This window comes from Hemicordylus capensis, chromosome 1 (assembly GCF_027244095.1).
Source record: "Hemicordylus capensis ecotype Gifberg chromosome 1, rHemCap1.1.pri, whole genome shotgun sequence".
Taxonomy (NCBI): Eukaryota; Metazoa; Chordata; class Lepidosauria; order Squamata; family Cordylidae; genus Hemicordylus; species Hemicordylus capensis.
In genome coordinates, this window is record NC_069657.1 from 125,718,681 (window position 1) to 125,741,516 (window position 22,836).

Genomic DNA, 22,836 nt, shown 5'->3' on the forward strand with positions numbered 1-22,836 from the left:
TAAAAGGATAAATTCATATTGTATTTTTAAAACAAGTAACTTTTAGACATAAAAAGCAGCTGCAACAACACTATATTCATACATACACTCATGATACCTGGACATAAAATGCATTAAATGAGACACACACAGAGCACAGAAAATAGCAAATGGCCAGTGCATAGACATGGCTGAGGCACAATTAAGGCTTCAAGAGACCTTTTCTTGTGGCTGATCCTATTACTATGCTTTATATCCTTTTTATCCACCTTCCACACAAAAGCCTAAACTCTCCTCCTATTGACAAAGCACATGGCAATATGAAGAGTAAATGCTACAACCATTTCTGCTGTAGGGGTGTGTCCGAACCGGTCCGGAGGCCATTGTAAAGGCCTCCGGACTGTCCAGACCGGTTCGGATCTGGCTGGTTCGGGTCCGGGTGGGTGGGTTCCTTTAAGGGCGGGGAGGGTTTACTTACCCCCCCGCCGCTTGCCCCCGTCCAGCGCGCGTATTTAATGTAATAATTGGGGCAGCAGGATACTTCCCTGCTGCCCCTTGTCCCTCTGCAATGCCGCCAGCCGCTTTGACTCACAGTTTTGAAAAGTTATTACTGCTGCCCAGTGCCAATAATGAAGTCGAAGAAGCCAGCCTCTCCGCCTGGCGGCTCCCCCAGGAGCCGCCGCCGCCTCCCAGCAGCCACTGAGAACGGCTCTGCCATGGAGGACGCGCCGACACGCCGCGGCAACCCTCACTTCCGGCTACCATGCGACTTTCCCCCACATACAGAGTGGCTGCATTCTGCCACTCTGTATGCGGGGGGGAAGTCGCATGGAATCGCTACCATGCGACTTTCCCCCACATACAGAGTGGCTGCATTCTGCCACTCTGTATGCGGGGGGGAAGTCGCATGGAATCCGGAAGTGAGGGTTGCATCACTTCCGGATTCCATGAGACTTCCCCCCGCATACAGAGTGGCAGAATGCAGCCACTCTGTATGTGGGGGAAAGTCGCATGGTAGCCGAAAGTGAGGGTTGCCGCGGCGCGTCGGCGCGTCCTCCATGGCAGAGCTGTTCTCAGTGGCTGCTGGGAGGCGGCGGCGGAGAGGCCGGCTTCTTCGACTTCATTATTGGCACTGGGCAGCAGTAATAACTTTTCAAAACTGTGAGTCAAAGCGGCTGGCGGCATTGCAGAGGGACAAGGGGCAGCAGGGAAGTATCCTGCTGCCCCAATTATTACATTAAATACGCACGCTGGACAGGGGCAAGCGGCGGGGGGGTAAGTAAACCCTCCCCGCCCTTAAAGGAACCCACCCCACAGTGCCGGACCGCAGCTCTGCGGTTCCGTGCACACCCCTATTCTGCTGTACATCTTCAGAACTTTGTGTCATCCATACCCAAGGCTAGAGAGACCCCCTCCTAGTTTACACGTAAGTCTATTGTTGTAATCACAGATCATAATGCATATATTAAAGCATAATAAAACATAAAACATAATAGCTAATACATCATGCTTTAAAAAAACAGATAAAACATAAGACTGTAAAAATATAACAACTAGTTCAACTATATGCATGAAAATTAAAAAAGACATAATCCTAAATACCTAACTTTACAACTCTTTTACAACTCTGATGGGTTACAACTCTGATGGGTACAACTTGAATAAGAGAGAGTGTCCTGGAACTACAACTTAGCCAGATGTGTAGCAGAGCTAGCAGATACAGTTCTCTTCCTAATTTTAAAAGATAAAGCAAAAATGGTCACTTGATAACTAGTACAAGGAAACCCATCCACAAGTAATTAAAACATTATGTTTCAGAACCCATGGATTTATCAATAATCTGACCCAATATTTTTCCTTTTTTTGTCCCATAAGACCACCAGTGTAAGGTATAATGTTGAATATCCTCCACTTTCGCCTTGCCACAGGGGCAGAGGCACTGTTCTACGGGAACACTGCGAAATCTACCCTCAAGATATGCTAAGGGCATGGTTTGAAAACGTAAACTGGTAAATGCCTTCCTTAATGGTGCACCGGTGCACTTCCTTAGTGGTGCACTGGTGAGGTTGAGCAGGTACTACGAACTGGGTCTGTTTTTCTTGAAGAGAGTATTCCATAAGGAGAACTTTGAAAGCTGGACCAAATCAGCATCTCGGCTGGCATCTGGCTCAAGGAGCCAACCACAGATTTCCCCCTACCCTAGAACTAAAGTTCCTCTAGTGAAGGAAGAGAGTACATTTGCAGAATATGGGATAGCATAACTGCCCACTGATTCCCTTCTTGGTAGTGCCAATAGCATAATTTAACTAGAAGTTCTTCCGGAAGGTTTTCAAATTTCTCAATACTTTTGCAGTATCAGATGGACTCATAACAGAGACTGAGGGCATTCTTAGATGTGCAACAGGGGTGCCTGGGGGATGAACCAGAATTTTCCTCAAGAAATTATTCTGGACTATTTCTAATTTCTCACTCACTTTCACATTCCTTTCCTAAATCTCTGCCCCATACAAAAGCTGCAATGTTACTTTGTCCTGAAATATTTTGAGTGCAGGACCTATTAACTGACCCCACTGCTGGAAAAGAAGATTTTTTAAATGATCCCCACTGTACACTGTGTAGTTAATAAAGGTAAAGTGTGCCAGCGAGTCAGTTTTGACTCCTGGCAACCACAGAACCCTGTGGTTGTATTTGGTAGAACACAGGAGGGAATTACCACTGCCTCCTCCCACACAGTTTGAGATGATGTCTTTCAGCATCTTCCAGTTAATAGGGCTGCATTAAGATGACTGACCAAGACAAAGGTTTCTGAAAGGAAACACCCAAATATTTAAAGGAGGGGCATTGGTCTATTTGTTGAGTGTTAATTGTCCATCTTTGTTTGATTCTACTGGTACCAAAAACTACAACTTTTGTTTGATCATAGTTGATCCTCAACTTCTCCTCCTTGCAGTTATCGGCCAATCTGACAAGCATTCTTCTATGCCTGATCTTGACATGAGATATAAGTGCCATATCATCAGCATACATTAAGATCTAGACTTTGCACCCATTAAGTGAGGGGGGAAATAATTTCTGAGACTCAATGGCCTGTACATTATTGATATAAAAAATAAAAAGGAGAACCAATAGACAGCCCTGTTTGACTCCTATGTTTAATAAAATGGGGTCAGATGGCAACCCTTGTAGGCCTACTCTCACCTGGGCTGTGAGATTAGAGTGCAGTTCAATCAATAACCTGAGAAGCCGTCTGCCAATGTCAGTCCTCTAAAGCTTTCCCCACAATCTAGGTCTATCAATAGAGTAAAAAACTGCCAAAAGGTCAATAAACACAACAAAAAGGTGTTTTCTTAATGACTGTTAGCATATTTCTGGATCAAGGCCTTCAAGGTGATACAGTGATCCATTGTGCTGTGACCCCTATGGAAGCCTGCCTGCTCTGGGTGAATTTTTTTTGTCCTATCTGCCCAATCCTGCAACTTATTGAAAAGGTGTTAAGTGTATAATTTGGAGGATATATCCAGGAGGCTGACTGGACAGTAATTAGAAGCCTCCTGCCTATTTTGTATATCTGATAAATACTTTGTTTCCAGTTTGGGAGGATCACAGAGGTGTTACCAATTTTGGAGAAAAACCTCACTAAACTGGGACTCCACCAGTGCGCATTTAAACCTCAGGAAGCGCCATGTTTTCTCCAGGTGTTTTCCCCCAGGGTCAAGGCACCAATCAACTGCTTACACTCTAGCACTGTGATTGCAGGCCACTCTGGAAGGGGGTCAGATTCAGGAACTGGATATTCATATGTTGTCTCATTCTGAGTTCTACCATAGATGGCAGAGAAGTACTGAAACCATGTCTGAGCCAGGATATGTTCATCTGGGATGGAATTAGACTGAATACCAGTTGCTACCAATTCCCAGAATTTCCTATCATTTTTCTGGATTATACAGAGACCCAGCTCTCTCCATTGATCTTTACAATAGGAGAGTTCCTTAACTTTCAAAAACTGCTTGTAGTGAAAGCAGAACTGTATTAATGACTGAATCTGATTGGATTGAGGGAAACTTTGAGTTTATCTCACTTAGCAGCTCCTCAGCCCCTTAGATGGATTTGGTTCAGCTAGTTGAATGAGATAATATTAACCTTCCAGTAGCAAGTGTCGAAGGGCTGGAAAACCTGGTACAATGAAACTCCCCACTTCTCTCAACTCCTGAAGCTAGGCTACCAATGTGTCCTGATGTAGAAAGAGGCACTTGCATGGAAGACCCCAACTTGCTAGCAGTTTCAAACCCTACTAAACTGACTGTCAAAAGATCCTGGCTCCATAAAAGTGGTCTCTTGGAATATTGCTGGGTGGCAGAATAAGTTTGTGGAGAATAATTTTGAACAATATCTAAAAAATTGTGTCAACTTTTTGCAGCAGACATGGTTCCAAGATACTTCTTTATAATATTTGCAGGGGTTCTGCAGGGGTTCTGCAGTTTTGCTCTACCAGCCATCAAACAGGGTCCCTATGGGAGAGCAAGTAGAAAGCTGTTAACATTAATCTCAGTGAAGCCTGAGGGAGATGTTAACCAAAGGGATTGGTCTGATTGTGAGTATATACAATAGCTAGCAAATATCTGGGATCCATTTTTTTGCATTAATGTATATCTCCCTGCAGGTAGGAATTCTAATTTATGGTTCCAGGTCTAGTCCTCCTTACAAACGTTGTTGGAGAAAGTTGAGCAACTGCTGCCAGATACTAATATTCTATTAGTTGGGGATTTCAGTGCTAGAGTTGGCTAGAATATAAATAGCTTGATTTAAAATATAGACTAGATAACTTGTGGTATCTCACCTGGACTGCCTTAGATAAGGTGCTGAATAAATACAGCATTTCCCTCCTGAATCTGGCTTCCTGATTTTGATTTTACAGTCTTCACAACACTAACCATGATTACTTGCATGGGTTGCATCTTTTTAAGTGCTATCGGTGCCAGTGTCATAGATTACATTTTGGTATCTCTGTCATTCCTTTAACAGGTTCATTATTTTGACATACATAAATAGATCAGAGAGTGACCATCAGTGGTCATGACCTTTTCTGCATGTACTGTGCCCCCTCTGTAACATGCTATAAATTTGAGGGCCTTACCCAAGGTAAACAATGCCTTAAATGGAGTAAAGGTAAAGTGTGCCGTCAAGTCGATTTTGGCTTCTGGTGCCCAGAGTCCTGTACACTTAATGAGACAACTTTGACACAGAGGCAACTTTAAATACTATCCAGCTCAGTCATTTACAATATTTTTTTCTGAAATTATTTCTATAATGAACCCCCATTTGACCACAGCAGGTCAAACTCTGAGGGTCATAATACAAATACAAGTACTTGCTTTAATTTTTTTTTTAAAAATTAAAACCTGTTGCTTGACCAATCTTGTTCTATGGAAGGCTTTATTTATATGGAAATTAAATTCTACTACAACAAAGAAAGCTTCCTGAATCTGAAACCATCCCTGTACTGCATTAATCTCTCAATATTTCTAAACTCAAATGGGGGGGGAAATTAAAAAAACAAAAACAGATATCTTGACAAACAGGCTCTTCGTTAGATGTCAGCAGAAGGGTGAACAGATCACTACCCTGAGACAAACCAGGGCAACTGTGCTCAGCAGTTCCTGCGCGATAATCAAAGCGAGAGAAAACGATGGAGGATAAAGAATCCTTTACCTTCTTCACAAAACCTACTTAGGGGAGCGGGCAGCCGCCCAGAAAAGACTAGACGGGCAACAGCTGCTTCCTCGTCAACCCCAGTCCTCCTCAGCTCCCTTGAGCCGCACTCGACGCCTCCCCGCCCTCGCCCTCTTCTCCCCTTCGCTTCACTCTTACCGGCGCAGCGCTATGTCCCTGTTGTTCCGACGCTACCATAAGGATGTTATGGAACTCCATGCTGGGCTCTCCAACCCTTTCCCCGCCAGGGGCCCGGACTCAGGCGACAAAGAGAGCGCCCCTTCTTCACTCTTCCTCCGAGCCTTTCCTTGCTCAGCTGACGAGAAAGTTCCTCACGAACAATCCCCCACCCACCCCTCCCCACACTCACAGCGTTCTCACTTCCGGCCCCCCGGCTTCTTTCCACCCCTTATATCTCCTCGTAGTCGTCGCCCGAGTTTTTTAGGCGGACGTCACTTCCGTCATTCACGCCATACGCAAACGCGCGCGCAAGTCTCTTCTCTTCTCAGGAGGCTACGTGTCCATAAATGTCACGTGACTAAACGCAAGCACGTGTGGAGGGCGGAGCTTAGTTTTGTACACAGAATGCTGAGTTGGCTCCACCCTCTGGGGGAGGGCTTGAATTTGTTTCGATCTTTATTCCTTCTTCCCTCTCGGGGGTCTCGCTGCGCGTAGAAAGGAGCTGGTTGAGTTCGCGTGCGTGCTTTTGTCGAGCTGTTTCTTTCACGTTTTTCTTTTCCGTTGACTCTTTCTAAAGTGCTGGTAAATGTATTTCTCCCAGTTCTGTCTGTTGTTTGCCTTTGCCATTAGTTTACTTAATCGTTCTTCTCTACGATAGCCCTGTAGTGTGCAAGGAGATATGTGTACCTGGGACTGTATATGGGTGTTTAAGAGCATTTTAAATACAGCGTCTTCTTCGCTGTGAACCTGGCCGCCCATTGAAATCTTCAGGAGAGGTTCGTCTATAGTTGCCACCGGCTGTCTGGTGGTTTACTCGGGGATGGGCCTTCTCCATTGCTGCCCTGAGACTTTGGAAGCGCACCCTGCTGAAACTAGAGTTTCCACATCTCTTAGAATGCTTAAAAACAGGGGCGTAACTACTAACAGCCTTGTTACGCCTCTGCTTAAAAAGGCAAGGAAGACACGTTTGTTATTTACTTAACTAACATTTTTATACTGTCCAAAACTTGTGTCTCTTAATTAGATACTGTTTTAATAGTTTGATTATTTTTAATAGCTTTAACGCTGTTTTAAGTTTGAAATTCTTGTAATGTTTTAATCTTTTTACTTGCTTTTATTGTTTTGTTGTAACCTGCCCAGAGACTTGCATTTTGGGCAGTATACAAATATGTTAATAAATATGGAGGCCCTTGACTCATGTATGTACAACTTCTTGCACATCATGATCTTGCAACACTATCACATGTGCTACTGGCTTCTATAGCATGTTTGCACCGACTTGTAACTGTTTTATTGGGAAGTCCCATTTTTTTGAATAGGCCTTCCTTTCTATAGCTAGGATTGGTGCCTGGGTGTGTGTGTATCTTCCCGAGCAGCCCTTATGTAGAGTACATTATGTTAATCCAATGTGGAGAACAACTCCTCTCATATTAAGAACCCATTTGCCTCCCTTTCCCCCCTTTGGTGGTTTATTATCTTCTATCTCTCTATCTACTATCTATTTAATTATCCAAGGCATACCTGTGGCTAATCTCCTGCCTGGCAGCTATTGTGAGAGTTCGGGAGCAGAAGCACCTGACTGGGCAGTGGGAATTCCATATGCAGATAGGAGGGAGGAGCCTGTGGCACCATGGTGATTGGGCAGGGGGATTCCATATGCAGATAGATACAGTAGGAGGAACCTGTGATGGTTAAGGTCAGTTGGAATGCAACTGTTACTGGTCAGAAGACGTTCTTGATTGTAGAGGAGAGGAATATATATTTATTATTTTATTGACTTAAAATATTTCACAACAATAAGATAGACACAAGATACAATAAAAGTAATAAAATTAACTAAATTAAACAAAAAAGGGGAAAGTTGTCAGATTAAAAATCACAATCATTAGGTTCAAATTAAAACTAAAAATGATAAGAAACTAAAGAACCTACCAGATATAACAAAAAATAATAGCATTATTATTATTAAGGAGCATTAAAAAGCCTCCTTTTAAAAGGTGTGTTTTAAGATGTTTTTTAAAAACACTGTGGGAGGGAGCATGGCAAAACTCTTCAGGGAGGGAGTTCCAAGGCCTGGGGGCCACAACCAAAAAGGCCATGTCTCTAGTCCCCGCCAAGTTGTGTGTGTATATATGGATAGTGGGCAGGGGTCTGCAAAGAGAGGGGTCGTGAGGGAGGAAAGAGCCCCTTCAGGAAAAGAAGGCTATTGTGTGAATTAGATGAGGAAACAAGATGAACAAGATCTGATAACTCAGGAAGGGAGAGAGAGAAAAAGAAGGGAGGGGAAGAAAGACAGTGGGGAAGAGCGAGTGGAGGAGAGAGCAAGAGAGAAAGAAGGAAAGGTGATGGGCAGGCCCAAGCCTGTCAGTGACCGGAGGAGAATGAGCAGCCATGGCTACTGAGGCCATTGGTGCAGGCAGGCAGGCAAGGGACGGGCCTAGGCCTGTCAGAGGCCTGAGGGGAACGAGCACCACTGCAGTGGCGGCAGTGAGGAAGGGCCCAGTCAACCACTGCTGCTCCTGTGGGGAGCAGGAGCAGGACTCAGGTGAGTATGGGGAGGTCTCGGTATAGGAGGGTGCAACTTGGCCAGTAGGTACCAGGAACGCTGCAGCTGCGACCAGGAGGGGTGGGGTGGGTGGAGTAAAGGGATGGAGGAGTGACCAAGAGGGGTGAGGGGGATGGAAGCAACTGGATGGAGGAGGACGAGCAGGAGTGTGACTCAGGAGAGGGTGGAGAGATCTCTGAGGTGAGGGGGGCTCTGGGGTGACGGGAGCAATCGTACTAGTGCTCAGATGCTCTGCGCGGTTTAAACTAGTTAGTATTATTGACTCCAGAGAAATATATAACTTTTCATTAGAAGACATAACCATGTTTGTTTTTTAAAATTAAGCTTACAAAGGGAAATTATTTTGCACCACTGAGTAGGCTTGAGCCCGAAATGTTTTGGAGACCATTATAAAGGCCTCCGAAACGTTTTGGCGGGGGGGGGGGGGGTTGGTGCCAGCGGGGGTGGTTTTTTAAGGGTGTGGGAGGGTGCACTCATTCCTCCTGCCGGTGCTCCATTATTTCCAAGCCCCTCAGGTCAGCAGCGTTCCTCCCTGCTCCCCCATTGCCCTCATCGGCTGGAAGTGGCTCCAGCCGATGAGGGCAACGGGGTGGCAGGGAGGAACACTGCCACCCCATGGGGCTTGGAAATAATGGAGCGCCGGCGGGGGAAATGCGGTGGGAGGGGTGAGTGCACCCTCCCACCCCCTTAAAGAACCACCCCCACCATCACCAAAGCACCTTTGGGCTCATCCATACCACTAAGGTGATTTGGGTGGGAAAGGAATTGACTCTCTATTAAATTTAAATGTTTTAACAACTTGGGGATAATTAATTGAAGGGGAATTAGTTGATTTGGAATCGGAGCTTATCCCCTTTCACCCCACACCTTGCCTGGAGAAGATATCAACTGAGTGTGTGTCGTATCTTTAACATAATGTCTACAATAGTTGCCTTTGAGAGAAGGTACTATTTTGAAGGGAAAGCAGCCCATCCATGAGGAGAGGGACTATCGAACAGTAGATCAAAGATCCCCAATCTCTAGGCACACTTGAAATTTGAGGAATTACCATGGGCACTACTTTAAAATGGCTGCAATTGGAGCGGGGGGCAGGGTGGCTAGTCACAAAGAACAAGCAACTTGCTCAATATACTGAACAAGGCAGATATTCAGTTTGCACCCATGAAGCACAACAAAACAGTTTCATAGAAGAAAAACTTGAGACAGCAAACAGATGAGTACATCTAAAGTTAGTGTATTCACCCACTTGGTTGTGGAAAAATTGACTGTCATGTGAGTGTGTGTGTGCTCACATGCATGAATGGGCAAATAACAGCCCACTTGGTTGTGGAAAAATTGACTCTGGTGTGAGTGTGCGTGTGCTCACATGCATGAATGGGCAAATAAAGATATAAGTGCTCTTGATGTATGCATAAGAACAGTCCTGCTGGATCAGGCCCAAGGCCCATCTAGTTTAGCATCCTGTTTCGCACAGTGGCCCACCAGATGCCGCTGGAAGCCTACAGGCAGGAGTTGAGGGCATGCCCTCTCTCCTGCTGTTACTCCCCTGCAACAGGTACTCAGAGACATGCTGCCTTTGAGGGTGGCCCACAGCCCTCCGACTAGTAGCCGTTGATAGACATCTTCTCCATGAAGTTATCTAAACCCCTCTTAAAGCCTTCCAGGTTGTTGGCTGTCACCATATCTTATGACAGAGCATTCCACATCAATTTAATGGGATATATGAGATGACTACAGGAAAATTTTATATATATCTGAGATATCTATATCTATCTCAGTTTTTCTGAGTAAGGGAATGTGTGTGCATGCACATAGTGTGTGAAAGTTTTTATTTTTTTAAATTTATTTTTACATTTCTATACCGCCTTTCGTTAAAAACACAACCCCAAGGCGGTTTACAAAAATTAAAACATACAATAAAAAAGCAATAAAAAACATCAAGCTAAAAACATATAAAAACAGCCATGAAAACAATACAACAGATAAAAACACACAGAAGCCGCAGTAAAATTATGTAAAAGCCTGGGTAAAAAGCCAAGTCTTTAAAAGCTTTCTAAAAGCCATGATGGAGTCTGAGGAACGAATGGCCACAGGGAGAGCATTCCAGAGTCTAGGAGCAGCAACAGAGAAGGCCCTGTCCCGAGTGCACGACAGCCGGGCCTCCCTCATTGTCGGCACCCGGAGCAGGGCCCCCTCAGATGTCCTCGTCAGGTGGGCAGCAACCCTTGGGAGCAGGCGATCCCTCAAATACCCCGGGCCCAAACCGTTTAGGGCTTTAAAGGTCAAAACCAGCACCTTGAATTGGACCCGGAAACGAACCGCCAGCCAGTGCAGTTCTTTCAAAATGGGGGTTATATGTTCCCAATAGGCAGCTCCGGATAAAACCCTCGCTGCCGCGTTTTGCACTAGCTGCAGTTTCCGGATATTCTTCAAGGGCAGCCTCACGTAGAGCGCATTACAGTAATCCAGCCGCGACGTGACTAAGGCGTGGGTAACCGTGGCCAGATCTGCCTTCTCGAGAAAGGGACGCAGCTGGCACACCAGCCGAAGCCGTGCAAAGGCACCCCTGGCTACCACCTCCACCTGAGTTTCCAAAAGCAGAGCCAGATCCAGTAGTACCCCCAAGCTGCGTACTTGCTCCTTCTAGGGGAGTGCAACCCCATCCAGAACCGGTAGAATCGTCTCATCCCGATTGGCTCTCCTACTGACCAACAGTACCTCCGTCTTATCTGGATTCAATTTCAGTTTATTAGCCCACATCCAGCCCATCACGGCCTCCAGCCTCCGATTCAGGACATCCACTGCCTCCCTTGGATCAGATGACAAGGAGAGATAGAGCTGAGTGTCATCTGCATATTGCTGACAACTCAGTCCAAATCCCCGGATGACCTCTCCCAGCGGCTTCATGTAAATGTTAAACAGCATGGGGGACAAGACCAATCCCTGCGGGAGCCCACAGGCCAACGGCCACGGGACCGAGCAGTAGTCCCCCAGCACCACCTTCTGGACCCTCCCCCCAAGAAAGGACCGGAACCACTGCAACGCAGTGCCTCCAATTCCCATACTCGAGAGGCGGCCCAGAAGGATACCATGGTCGATGGTATCGAACGCCGCCGAGAGGTCCAGCAGAACCAACAGGGACGCACTCTCCCTGTCTAGTTCCCGGCATAGGTCATCCCCTAGAGCAACCAAGGCAGTCTCAGTCCCATATCCGGGGCAGAAGCCAGATTGAAAAGGGTCCAGATAATCCGTATCATCCAAGACCCTCTGCAGCTGGGACGCCACCACACGCTCCATCACCTTGCCCAGAAAGGGAAGGTTAGACACAGGTCTATAGTTGTCCAGGTTGGAGGAATCAAGGGAGGGCTTTTTTTATAGTGGTCTTACCACCGCCTCCTTGAGGCACGATGGCATCCTGCCCTCCCTTAATGAAGCATTAATGATCACCTCCAACCATCTGCCCGTTCCCTCCCTGGCAGCTTTTATTAGCCATGAAGGGCAAGGGTCAAGAGCGCACGAAGTCGACCGCACACTGCCCAGGATCTTGTCTACATCCTCAGGCCGCACCAACTGAAAAGAATCCAACACAACGGGACCAGATGGTACCAGAGGCACGTCTGCCGGAACTGCCAAAACTCTGGAGTCCAGGTCAGCACGGATGCTAGCGACTTTATCTGCAAAGCGACAGGCAAACCCATCACAAAGAGCTGTAGATGACTCCTCCCCCATTGTCTGGGGGGATGTGTGGAGCAAGGTTTTTACCACACAAAACAGCTCTGTTTTTCTGCACTGAGCAGACGCAATGGAGGCGGAGAAAAAGCATTTCTTCGCCACCCCCACCACCACGGCATAGTCCCTAAAATGGGCTCTAGCCCGTGTTCGGTCGGATTCGTGGCGACTCTTCCTCCAGCGTCGTTCTAGCCGTTGTATGTGTGAGGAGTGTGTAATGTTTTACATAGGAATGAAAGAGAGGCTTTTTCAAGTTTTATTTTCTACCATGCTCTTACAGTTCTTCTGCAGCGAAGAGAGGGGCAGGGGAGGCAAAGAATGGGGCGAGGAGCCCCTACATCACTTCTTGTCCCAGGGCTTGCTGCAGCCGTGTGATTTTCTTGAACCTCAGAGGCACCCTGGGGAAAGGAAGATGGCAGGAGTCCCTGCTGGAGTTGTGCTTAGCAGCTCACTCAGTCTCATGGCTCTGTATCTTTAAAAAAAAGGGGGTGGGAGATAGCCTGTCAACCCAGGCTTAAGACTGTTTGGGGACAAAGCTGAGTGCCACAGTATATGTCTATATGACACCCCTCCCCCCATTTCTCCCCCTCAGAATAGGGGTGTGCATAGAACCAGTTTTGCCACTTCAAATTCAAACTGGACCCAGTCTGGTTTGATCAGCAGACCGGTTCGCGGGCCTACTGGTAAAGGGGCAAGGGGGCTTCCGTAGGCCTAGAGGAGGCAGGAGGGGAGTCCATAGTACTCACAAAAAGCAACAGTGTCTCCCCCCACCCACTCTGGCCTCCACCAGGGTATCCTGGACTGCCGGCAACCCAATTCTGGCATTCTCTGGCACAGTTCGGATCTCTGCACCATGCACAGAGGTCATTTTAGTGACATCTGTACATGCTCTGTGGCCATTTGTGTAACCACGCAATTTGCATAGGCGGAGGTCACTGCGGCCCCCCTGTTGCAGCAGCCACCACTTTTTGTGAGTACAGCTGACTCCCCTCCTGCTTCCTAAAGCCTAGGGAAGCCCGCCTGCCCCTTTACTAGTAAAGGAGAATCTTCACCAGATTTGCCTCTACCAGTAGACTCCTGAACTGGTTTGGTTTGAACTGTGGCTGGTCCAGTTCGAACTCAGACCGACCGGACTGGTTTGATTTGAACCGTGGTTTGAATAAAGTTGGCTCGCACATCCCTACCTCAGAAATGGATATCAAAGCACACACTAGATGAAAAAGAAACATCATTGAAGAAAACAAGAAATGAAGAACAACAAAGCATGAGCTGCTGTTCAGGTTCAACACCAACAGCTGAATGCCATTTACACAGTTAGGGGGCTAGTGCTGAGCCTAATGATATTGGACTGTATCTGAATTAATCTGTAACTCTAACAGATGATATCTGGCATGATCTTAGGCCCATGCTGTTTAACATCTACATGAAATCGCTGGGAGAGGTCATCCAGGGACTTGGACTGAGTTGTCAGCAACCCCCTACTAACTTGGCAAAGAGGCACCTTTTACCGTGGTGATTCTCTTTATTCAGCAGGGGGAGAGTAACTGGCCCCATCCACCTCCAGCACAGTACCTCCAGTGACTGTTGCTGGTGTCTATCCTATGTTTCTTTTTAGATTGTGAGCCCTTTGGGGACAGGGATACATCTTATATATGTATTATTTCTCTATAAACTGCCCTGAGCCATTTTTGGAAGGGCGGTATAGAAATCAAATTAATAATAATAATAATAATAATAATAATAATAATAATAATAATTAATACAAGGACAGTGAAGAAGATGCACTGAAAATGGTCAATAACGCGAAACTATTCAACACCAATGAAACAAAGCAGGCCTACAAGAAAGAACAAGTCAAGAACCGAGCAGAAAAATGGAAAAAGAAGCCACTGCATGGTCAATATTTGCACAATATAAGTGGAAAATCAGACATCACCAAGACCTGGCAATGGCTTAAGAATGGCAACTTGAAGAAAGAAACAGAGGGTTTAATACTGGCTGCACAAGAACACGCACTAAGAACAAATGCAATAAGAGCAAAAGTAGAAAAATCCACCACAAACAGCAAGTGTAAAGAAGCAGATGAAACCGTGGACCACCTAATCAGCTGGTGTAAAAAGATCGCACAGACTGACTACAAACAAAGGCATGACAAGGTAGCAGAAATGATACACTGGAACATCTGCAAAAAATACAAGCTACCTGTAGCCAAAAATTGGTGGGACCATAAAATTGAAAAGGTTGAAGAAAATGAAGATGTAAAAATATTCTGGGACTTCCGACTACAAACAGACAAACATCTGCCACACAATACACCAGATATAACTGTAGTCGAGAAGAAAGAAAAACAAGTCAAAATAATCAACACAGCAATACCAGGGGATAGCAGAATAGAAGACAAAGAAATAGAAAAAATCACCAAATACAAAGATCTACAAATTGAATTTGAAAGGCTGTGGCAGAAAAAGACCAAAATAATCCCAGTGGTAATTGGCACCCTGGGTGCAGTTCCAAAAGACCTTGAAGAGCACCTCAAAACCATAGGGGCCACAGAAATCACCATCAGCCAATTACAAAAAGCAGCTTTACTGGGAACAGCGTATATTCTGCGATGATATCTATAACAACAGCAACAACATTGACAATAAAATTCTGGCATCCCAGGTCCTTGGGAAGGACTCGATGTCTGGATAAAACAAACCAGTCAATAACACCTGTCTGACTGTGTAAAATAATAATAATAATTAATATGCGGATGACATTCAGCTCTATTTCTCCTTGTCATCTGATCCTAGGGAGGTGATGGATGTCCTGAATCGGGGGCTGGAGGCCGTGATGGGTTGGATGTGGGCTAATAAACTGAAATTGAATCCAGATGACAGAGTTACTGTGGGTCAGTAGGAGAGCCAATCGAGATGAGGAGATTTTACCAGTTCTGGATGGGGTTGCATTCCCCTTGAAGGAGCAAGTACGCAGCTTGGGGGTACTACTGGACCCGGCTCTGCTTTTGGAAGCTCAAGTGGAGCTGGTGGCCAGGGGTGCCTTTGCATGGCTTTAGCTAGTGCGTCAGCTGCGTCCCTTTCTCGAGAAGGCAGATCTGGCCACAGTTACCCATGCCTTAGTCACTTCACGGCTGGATTACTGTAATGCGCTCTACGTGGGGCTGGCCTTGAAGAATATCTGGAAACTGCAGCTAGTGCAAAACATGGCAGCTAGGGTTTTATCTGGAACTGCCCGGTGGGAGCACACCCATTCTGAAAGTGTTGCACTGGCTGGCGGTTCGTTTCCGGGTCCAATTCAAGGTGCTGGTTTTGTCCTTTAAAGCCCTTAATGGTTTGGGCCCGGGATACTTGAGGGACTGCCTGCTCTCAAGGGTTTCCGCCCTCTTGACGAGGTCATCTGAGGGGGCTCTGCTCTGGGTGCCGACTATGAGGGAGGCTAGGTTCATGCACTCGGGACGGGGCCTTTTCTGTTGCTGCCCCCAGACTCTGGAATGCTGCCCCCAGACTCTGGAATCCGCTCCTCAGTCTCCATTACAGTTTTTAGAAAGCATGTCAAATCATGGCATTTTACCCAGGCTTTTATTTGATTGTCTCCACTGCTGCTTCTTGTATTTTGTACTGTTTTTATGTAATAATTAAATAAAACAATCTGCTTATTAAAATTTGCACATCTGCAACAAATTATGATTTCAGGCAAGATGAAAAGTGGTCATGCTGTTTCCGTCATCAGTGGTTAAGCCAATTTCACCATGGCTTAGTTACTCCTTATATCTGAAAGGAACAATTTGTAAATATTGCACAATTTTCCCATGGCCTCTTCATTTTGGGAAACAGGGTGACTTCATCACTGCAGCATTCATAAAGTACAAAGATTCTCATGAAAGTGTAAGAAATCATATTTCAAGTACTTGGCAAAGAAATGCACATATGGATGCAATTAACTACTTAACCATCAGAATCAAACCTGAAACAAGTATTGTGTGTCCGACTGACAGTGCTAGTAGAGGAAAATTGGAAGACATTATATCCCATAGTGTCAATATTGTATTCTGTGGCACATGTGACATTGCTTTACATGAAAAAAGAAGCACAATGGGAAATATTTGTATTTATTTATTTGTATACCACCCTTCCTAAAATGGCTCGGTGGTTTACATCAAAATAAAACCAATTAAAATCAATTAATTAAAATCAAAACTAAATCAATTGAACAGTTAAAATCATTTAAAACCAACATTAAAAATTTAAAACCATAAATCTAATTAAAAGCCAGGGTGAACAAATGTGTCTTCAGTGCCTTTTTAAAAGTTGCCAGAGATGGGGAGACTTTTATTTCAACAGGGAACACATTCCAAAGTTTAGGGGCAACAGAGAAGGCCAGTTCCCAAGTAGCCATCAAACGAGTTGGCAGCAACAGCAGACGAACCTCTCCTGATGATCTCAATGGGTGGTGGGGTTCATGACGAAGAAGACGCCCTCTTAAATACCCAGGACCTAAACTGTTTAGGGCTTTGTAGGTAATAACCAGCACCTTGTATTTCGTCCAGAAATTTATTGGCAGCCAATGTAGTTCGTTCAATGCAGGAGTAATATGGTCTCCTACATGACCCAGAGACCAACCTGGCCACAGCATTCTGGACCAACTGCAGTTTCCAGACTACATACAAAGGCAGCCCCAGCCTAGAGGTTACCAACATATGTACTACTGTTTTGAGGTCATTCATCTCAAGAAACAGATGCAGCTGGCATATCAGCTGAAGCTGATAAAAAGCACCTCTGGCCACCACCTCAACCTTGGACACCAGGGAGAGGTTTGGATACAGAAGCACCCCCAGACTGTGTACCTGTTCCTTCTAGGGGAGCGTGACCCCCATCCAGAACTGGCAGATAAAAATTGTTTCCTGAGTTCTGACCCCACACAATAAATACTTCCATCTTATCTGGATTCAGTCTCAGTTTGTTATCCCTCATCTAGCCCAGTACTGCCTCCAGGCAGGCATTTAGGGAGGTTATGCCTTCTTCCAATGATGCTGAGGTGTCAACAGCATACTGATAACACCCTGCACCAAATCTCCTGATGATGATATATAAAGTGTCTTTGAGTTTCTCATTGAAACCGTGATGAGACACTAGGGAATCATTTGGAAAATACTCCAGTTAATACTGGAGTCCATGTGCAAAATGAACTGATTAAGCTGTGTGAGGATGCAATAAGAGAAGACGTTTCTTCAGCCAACATCTCAACTAGTGGATTTTCAATCATTGTTGATGAAAGTGCTGACATATCTGGAAAGGAACAATTATCTCTTGGTATATGTTTCATTGACACAACTGGCACTGTTATCTGAGAGGAGTGCCTTGATTTTGCAACACTAAATGAATTGGATGCTACCTCCATTGCTAATACAATTATTGGCGAGTGCACAAAATTTGGCTTAAATCCTGAAAAATTACATGGCCAAAGATATGGTAGTTGCTCTACAATGGCAGGAAAGGAAAGTGTTGTGCGAGCTAAAATAAAGAGTAGATATCCCAAAGCTGCTTTTGTTCATTGTGCAGCACATAAACTCAATATGGTTATGGATTATTTGAATGCTGTACCTGAGATACGGAATTCAATTGATACAGTCAAAGCTATCATCAGTTTTTTCTGTGAGAGTACAAAGAGAAAATGTCTTATTCCATTACTGTGCAAAACACATTACACTGAAAAATACAAAAGTATCAGTTTTATTACCAATAACCTTGAAAATATGCTTGATCATAGGAACATAGGAAACTGCCATATACTGAGTCAGACCATTGGTCTATCCAGCTCAGTATTGTCTTCACAGACTGGCAGCGGCTTCTCCAAGGTTGCAGGCAGGAATCTCTCTCAGCCCTGTCTTGAAGAAGCCAGGGAGGGAACTTGAAACCTTCTGCTCTTCCCAGAGCAGCTTCATCCCCTGAGGGGAATATCTTGCAGTGCTCACACATCAAGTCTCCCATTCATATGCAACCAGGGCAGACCCTGCTTAGCTATGGGGACAAGTCATGCTTGCTACCACAAGACCAGCTCTCCTCTCCTAAGACCAGCTCTCCTCTCCTAAATTTGTTTCATTTAAGCATATTGGACACTACAGCTTCAGGTAAAAAGTGTCAGGATGCACATCAATTATAATTTGCTTCAAGCACACCAACTTACCTCTTCTGCCTTATTATAATTTCAACCTATTCAGCAAAGCTGGAATCCATGACAAGCTTTGCAAGCTATTCAGCTTGACATTATGAAAGTGTATGATCATTTCCAGGAGCTTTTAAATGTGTTTTGTGGCCACAGGGAAAAAAAGCAGAAGAGCATTGCAAGGAAATTGTTTCTGAAGTTCAAGAACTAGCGGACAAGTTGGATAATTGACGTGTTCATTCCCAGACCGTGCGACTGGCAGAAGTTCCACTCAAGTTTTGGTGGTTCCACAACTGTAGAAGAATACTTCTGTCAGTCAATCTATGTACCCTACTTGGATTCAGTAATCTCATCACTAGAAAGCTGATTTCCTGCAGAAAACAAGCCAGTTTTTAGCATTTTCTCACTTCATCCAGTAGAAATGGCACAGATTGGATGTAAATGGCACAGACTGGATGTAAAGAACTCAAAACCAAGATTGCAAAAATCAATGAAATGTACAAAATTGACAATTGATTTTCCAAAATTGATTTGAAAGCTGAAGCATTCATCTGGTTTGAAATGTAGTCAAAGAAAGAGAAACAAATTCTTCAAACATTTGAAAAGGGACTTGTGGATTTACTAATGTACACTGATCTATTTCTTTCTGTTGAGCAAACAATTCATATTGCACTGACATCCAGAGGCGTAACAATAGGGGGGCGGGGGGGCACGTGCCCCGGGCGCCATCTTTTCGGGTCACATGGGGGGCGCCGCCATGACCCCCGCCGATCCAATTTTTTTAAAAAAAATAAAATAAAAATTTTTATAATACAAATTTCTCCGGCTCAGCAGCAGCGCTGCAGCAGTCAAGGGAGCGCGTCGGCGCCCCCTCCACGAGCGATCCCTCCCACGCCCGCACCCCCCCATTGCTGGCCAGTGGTCTGGCTTGGCGGCGGGCGCCTTTCATGCTCACTGCTTGTGCCTTGGCTGAGGCTTGCTCTGGAAGTTATCAGGCAGGCAAGCCAGAAAGAGGCCCTCTAGTGACTTGCCAGCCAGAGGGTCTCTAGTCACGCACGCAGACGCGACTCGGCCAGTGTGCCGAGTCGCGCTGCGCATGCGTGCGGTGCGTCCGTCCTCCCAGCTCGGTTCACCTGGTGGAGCGGGGGCATAGGAAAGCGTCGTTGCTGGGGCTGGGGCTGCAGCAGGTACGCAGGCAGGACGAGGACACACACGGACACCCGGCACGGACAAGAAAGGATTCAGCGGGCGGGTGGAACCAGACCTGAAGTGTCAGGGTGGGAATGAGTTGCAGTGCATGTGTTAGCTTTAACAAGTGCCTGTGGTATCCTGCTAAAGACACAAAGTTTGGCAAGAAAAATGGGGGAGGGGGTTACATGCCAGGACATTTGGAGATTGTCTCTGCTGGCATACTTTTTCCTCAGTTAATTGTTGGGGAGGGGGCACAATGTCTCAGGCATCAACTAGTTAGATTTCTGGATGCTCAAAGGAACACACAAACATTAAACATTACCCATTATATAGACAAGCAACTCAAGATTCCTAGTAGCCCAGCTTCAAAACTGAAGATCTTGCTGGAGGTAAGGACTGTGTGGGCAGTCTTTGTTAATATCTTTGCATGTTGAGAGGAAGGGACCAAAAAACCCACAAACAAACCCCACAGCAGTTGGAATGATGAGAATTTTGCCGGAGAAAGAAATCAAGAAATGCTGAGTAAGGGGATCTGGCTTTTTATATTTTGTCTTTGTTTCTGAATATTATGGATGCCTTATGTTCCAAAGAGATTGATCTAGGCTTGCTGTATATATGTATATGGGGAATTTTTTTTAAAAGATCCTAAGGAATATATGGTTCTGAGTTAGAAATATTTTATTTCCTCTGTGAATGCTTGAATTTGTTTTTAGTGAATTCTAAATAGCCTCTATATTTAACCCCAAAATGGATATATGTATTTCTGTCTTCAAGGATTATGTTATATGGTTGGTTTTTAAAACCTGTGGTAGTCTCTGAATGTGTGGTGTGCACCTTCATGTTGTGTATGGTGTGTATACATATTGATGGAAGCATGTATTTAATCTTAGATTTACATACCCACATTTAGCCATGGAAGTTTTGTTTACAAGTTGTGTTAAACATCAGAGTAAACAAATTGTCTTGCAGTTTTTACTTTTCTCTAAACTCAACAATAACAGCCATTATTGCTAGCTTGATGAACTGTGAATACTAATAAAATTATATCTGCTTTAATGGAATTACAATTAGTACATGGATTAAAAAGGATGGCATGAGGTGGACCAGAATGGGTAAAAAATTGTCAATTTGGAGTTCAATTAGACATTTCTTTTTAAAAAAGAGATACGCAAATGCAGAATTACTAATGGGCTTTTAGCATCATAATTCTGATGTTTGAGATACAAGCCAACTCCACAGAGTTGTTGTGAGGAAAAACCTAAGTATAATGTAGTATGTATCATCATTGCATCATAATTCTGATGTTTGAGATACAAGCCAACTTCACAGGGTTGTTGTGAGGAAAAAACACATGTGTGTCAGTCAGATGTATGTTGGGGGGGGCGGCCGGGGGGCGCGGCAGGGGGGGCGCAATTTCAGTGCTTGCCCTGGGCGCCGTTTTCCCTAGTTACGTCTCTGCTGACATCATCTAGTACAATGAGAAGAGCGAAAATTTGGTTGAGATCAACAATGGCAAATGACTGTTTATCTGGACTTTGCATGATGAGTGTTCATCACACAAAGATTGAGAGCAAGCAGAAACTAATTGAAAATGTGATTGACAAATTTGTACAAGATCACAGACATTTACAGTTTCTATTTCATAAATAGCTAGTTAGCTATTCTCACTCTTTGTGCTCATAACTGTAATAAATTTGTTAGATTTACTAACAAGAAGGTTGCTGGTTCAATACCCTCTGGTATGTTTCCCAGACTATAGGAAACACTTATATCGGGCAGCAGCAATATAGGAAGATGCTGAAAGGCTTTATTTATTTATTTATTTATTTATTTATTTATTTATTGCATCTGAGATTTAAAAACAAAATAAAATTAAAAAGAGATAGGTTTAAAGGGCAAACGGCTGGAGGAAAAGAAACGTCTTCAATAAGATCTTAAAGGCTGAAAGGGAGGAGGCAGACCGAATCTGGGTCTCATACTGCACAGGAGGAGGCAATGGTAAACCCCTCCTGTATTATCCCAAAGACAACCACAGGGCTCTGTGGTCACCAGGAGTCAACACCGACTCAACAGCACACTTACCTTTTCCTAGCATCATATCTACCAACATGTCCCTATTTTCCCATTCACCTGAATGGGAAAATAGGGACGTGTTGGTAGGTATGAGATAGGTCTTAAACTGATTTTGATCTTCAGTGAGTCTTCTGTGTGAGGATCTTGTGGTAACCTTTTGTAATTTAGGCTTGCAGAAAATCCAGAGAGTTGGCTTTTCTCCTTCAGGTGTTTACATCACTCGCAGAGCAGGGTGTGTGTGTGTTTGTATGTACTTGGCCTTTGCTGATCAACCTCCTGCTAATTTCTTGGGGCCTCTGGCAGGCCAAGATGATCGTCTCTTTTTATGCCTTTGAATGCCAAGTTCTAAGTATGCTGCCTTCTATCATGTTTAGCATTTCTCCTGCAAGCACTGGAAATACAGAGGATAAAGATAAATGTTCAGATTTTTGAAAAATCAACATAAAGAGATGTAAGTCAAAGCAGCTGGAGCTGGCACCTTTTTCTCACCTCACTATTCTGGGTGCAAATGAAAGGTGTTTCTTGTGTGCATGAGGTTTTCCAGGCACTTACCTCTCCACTCCTCCAGTTCTCCCTACCAGCTGTCACCGTATGGTTGTGTTGCAGCTGTAACTGTGAATGACACTCTGAAAGCCTACCATAAAATCCTATGAAATTAATTACTATTTCAGTAGACCTTGGGTTAGATACCAAGATACAAACTTAATTTTTTGTCTTCTGTTTATAGCTTCACAGCAGCTCCATTCTTCTACACCAATAGTCCAGAAATAGAAGGTGCTGTCATTCTTACTGGGGCAATAGTTATTAGAACTATAGTTTGTAATGTTACACAAGAGTACATTGCAATCTGCATTTTGGAACTTTGTTTTGGGTCAGTCTGACCATATTGGTTGTTCAGTACTTTAAAATAGATTTCTGAACCTGGCCTTCTACCAGCAGCCAACCTTCAAAACATGCTTTGCCTATAGAGCCTTCTGAGAAAAAATCTTTTCTCAACCAGTCTCATTACCAATCTCATGAGCGGTAGTTTGCCATCTCAAGTGTACCCTTATGCTGTAGCTAGAGCTTTTAACATTGTAGCATGAAATATAAATCTCTAAGAATATAGGGAGAGCTCTGCTGGATCAGACCAAAGGTGGATCTAGTCCTGCATCCTGGTTCCTGCTGTGGCCAACCAGATGTTTAGGGGAAGCTCCCAACCAGGACTTGAAGGCAATAGCCCTGTCTTCCCCTATCCCTATTCC

At 44.7% G+C, this 22,836-nt stretch overlaps 1 protein-coding gene across 4 annotated transcripts in view; it reads right to left on the reverse strand.

Annotated features, from left to right (window-relative positions):
* Window positions 1-6,165, reverse strand: part of SPTY2D1 (SPT2 chromatin protein domain containing 1) — a 46,567-nt gene extending 40,402 nt beyond the window's left edge. The window contains exon 1 of one of the 4 annotated variants that reach the window (XM_053255758.1): window positions 6,059-6,165. Coding sequence is in view for 1 of the 4 variants with exons in the window: in XM_053255737.1 (XP_053111712.1) it covers window positions 5,848-5,907 (60 nt within the window). In the remaining 3 variants the exon portion in view is untranslated. The other 3 variants (XM_053255737.1, XM_053255726.1, XM_053255748.1) reach the window with 3 other exon arrangements.
* Between the last annotated feature and the right edge of the window lie 16,671 nt (window positions 6,166-22,836).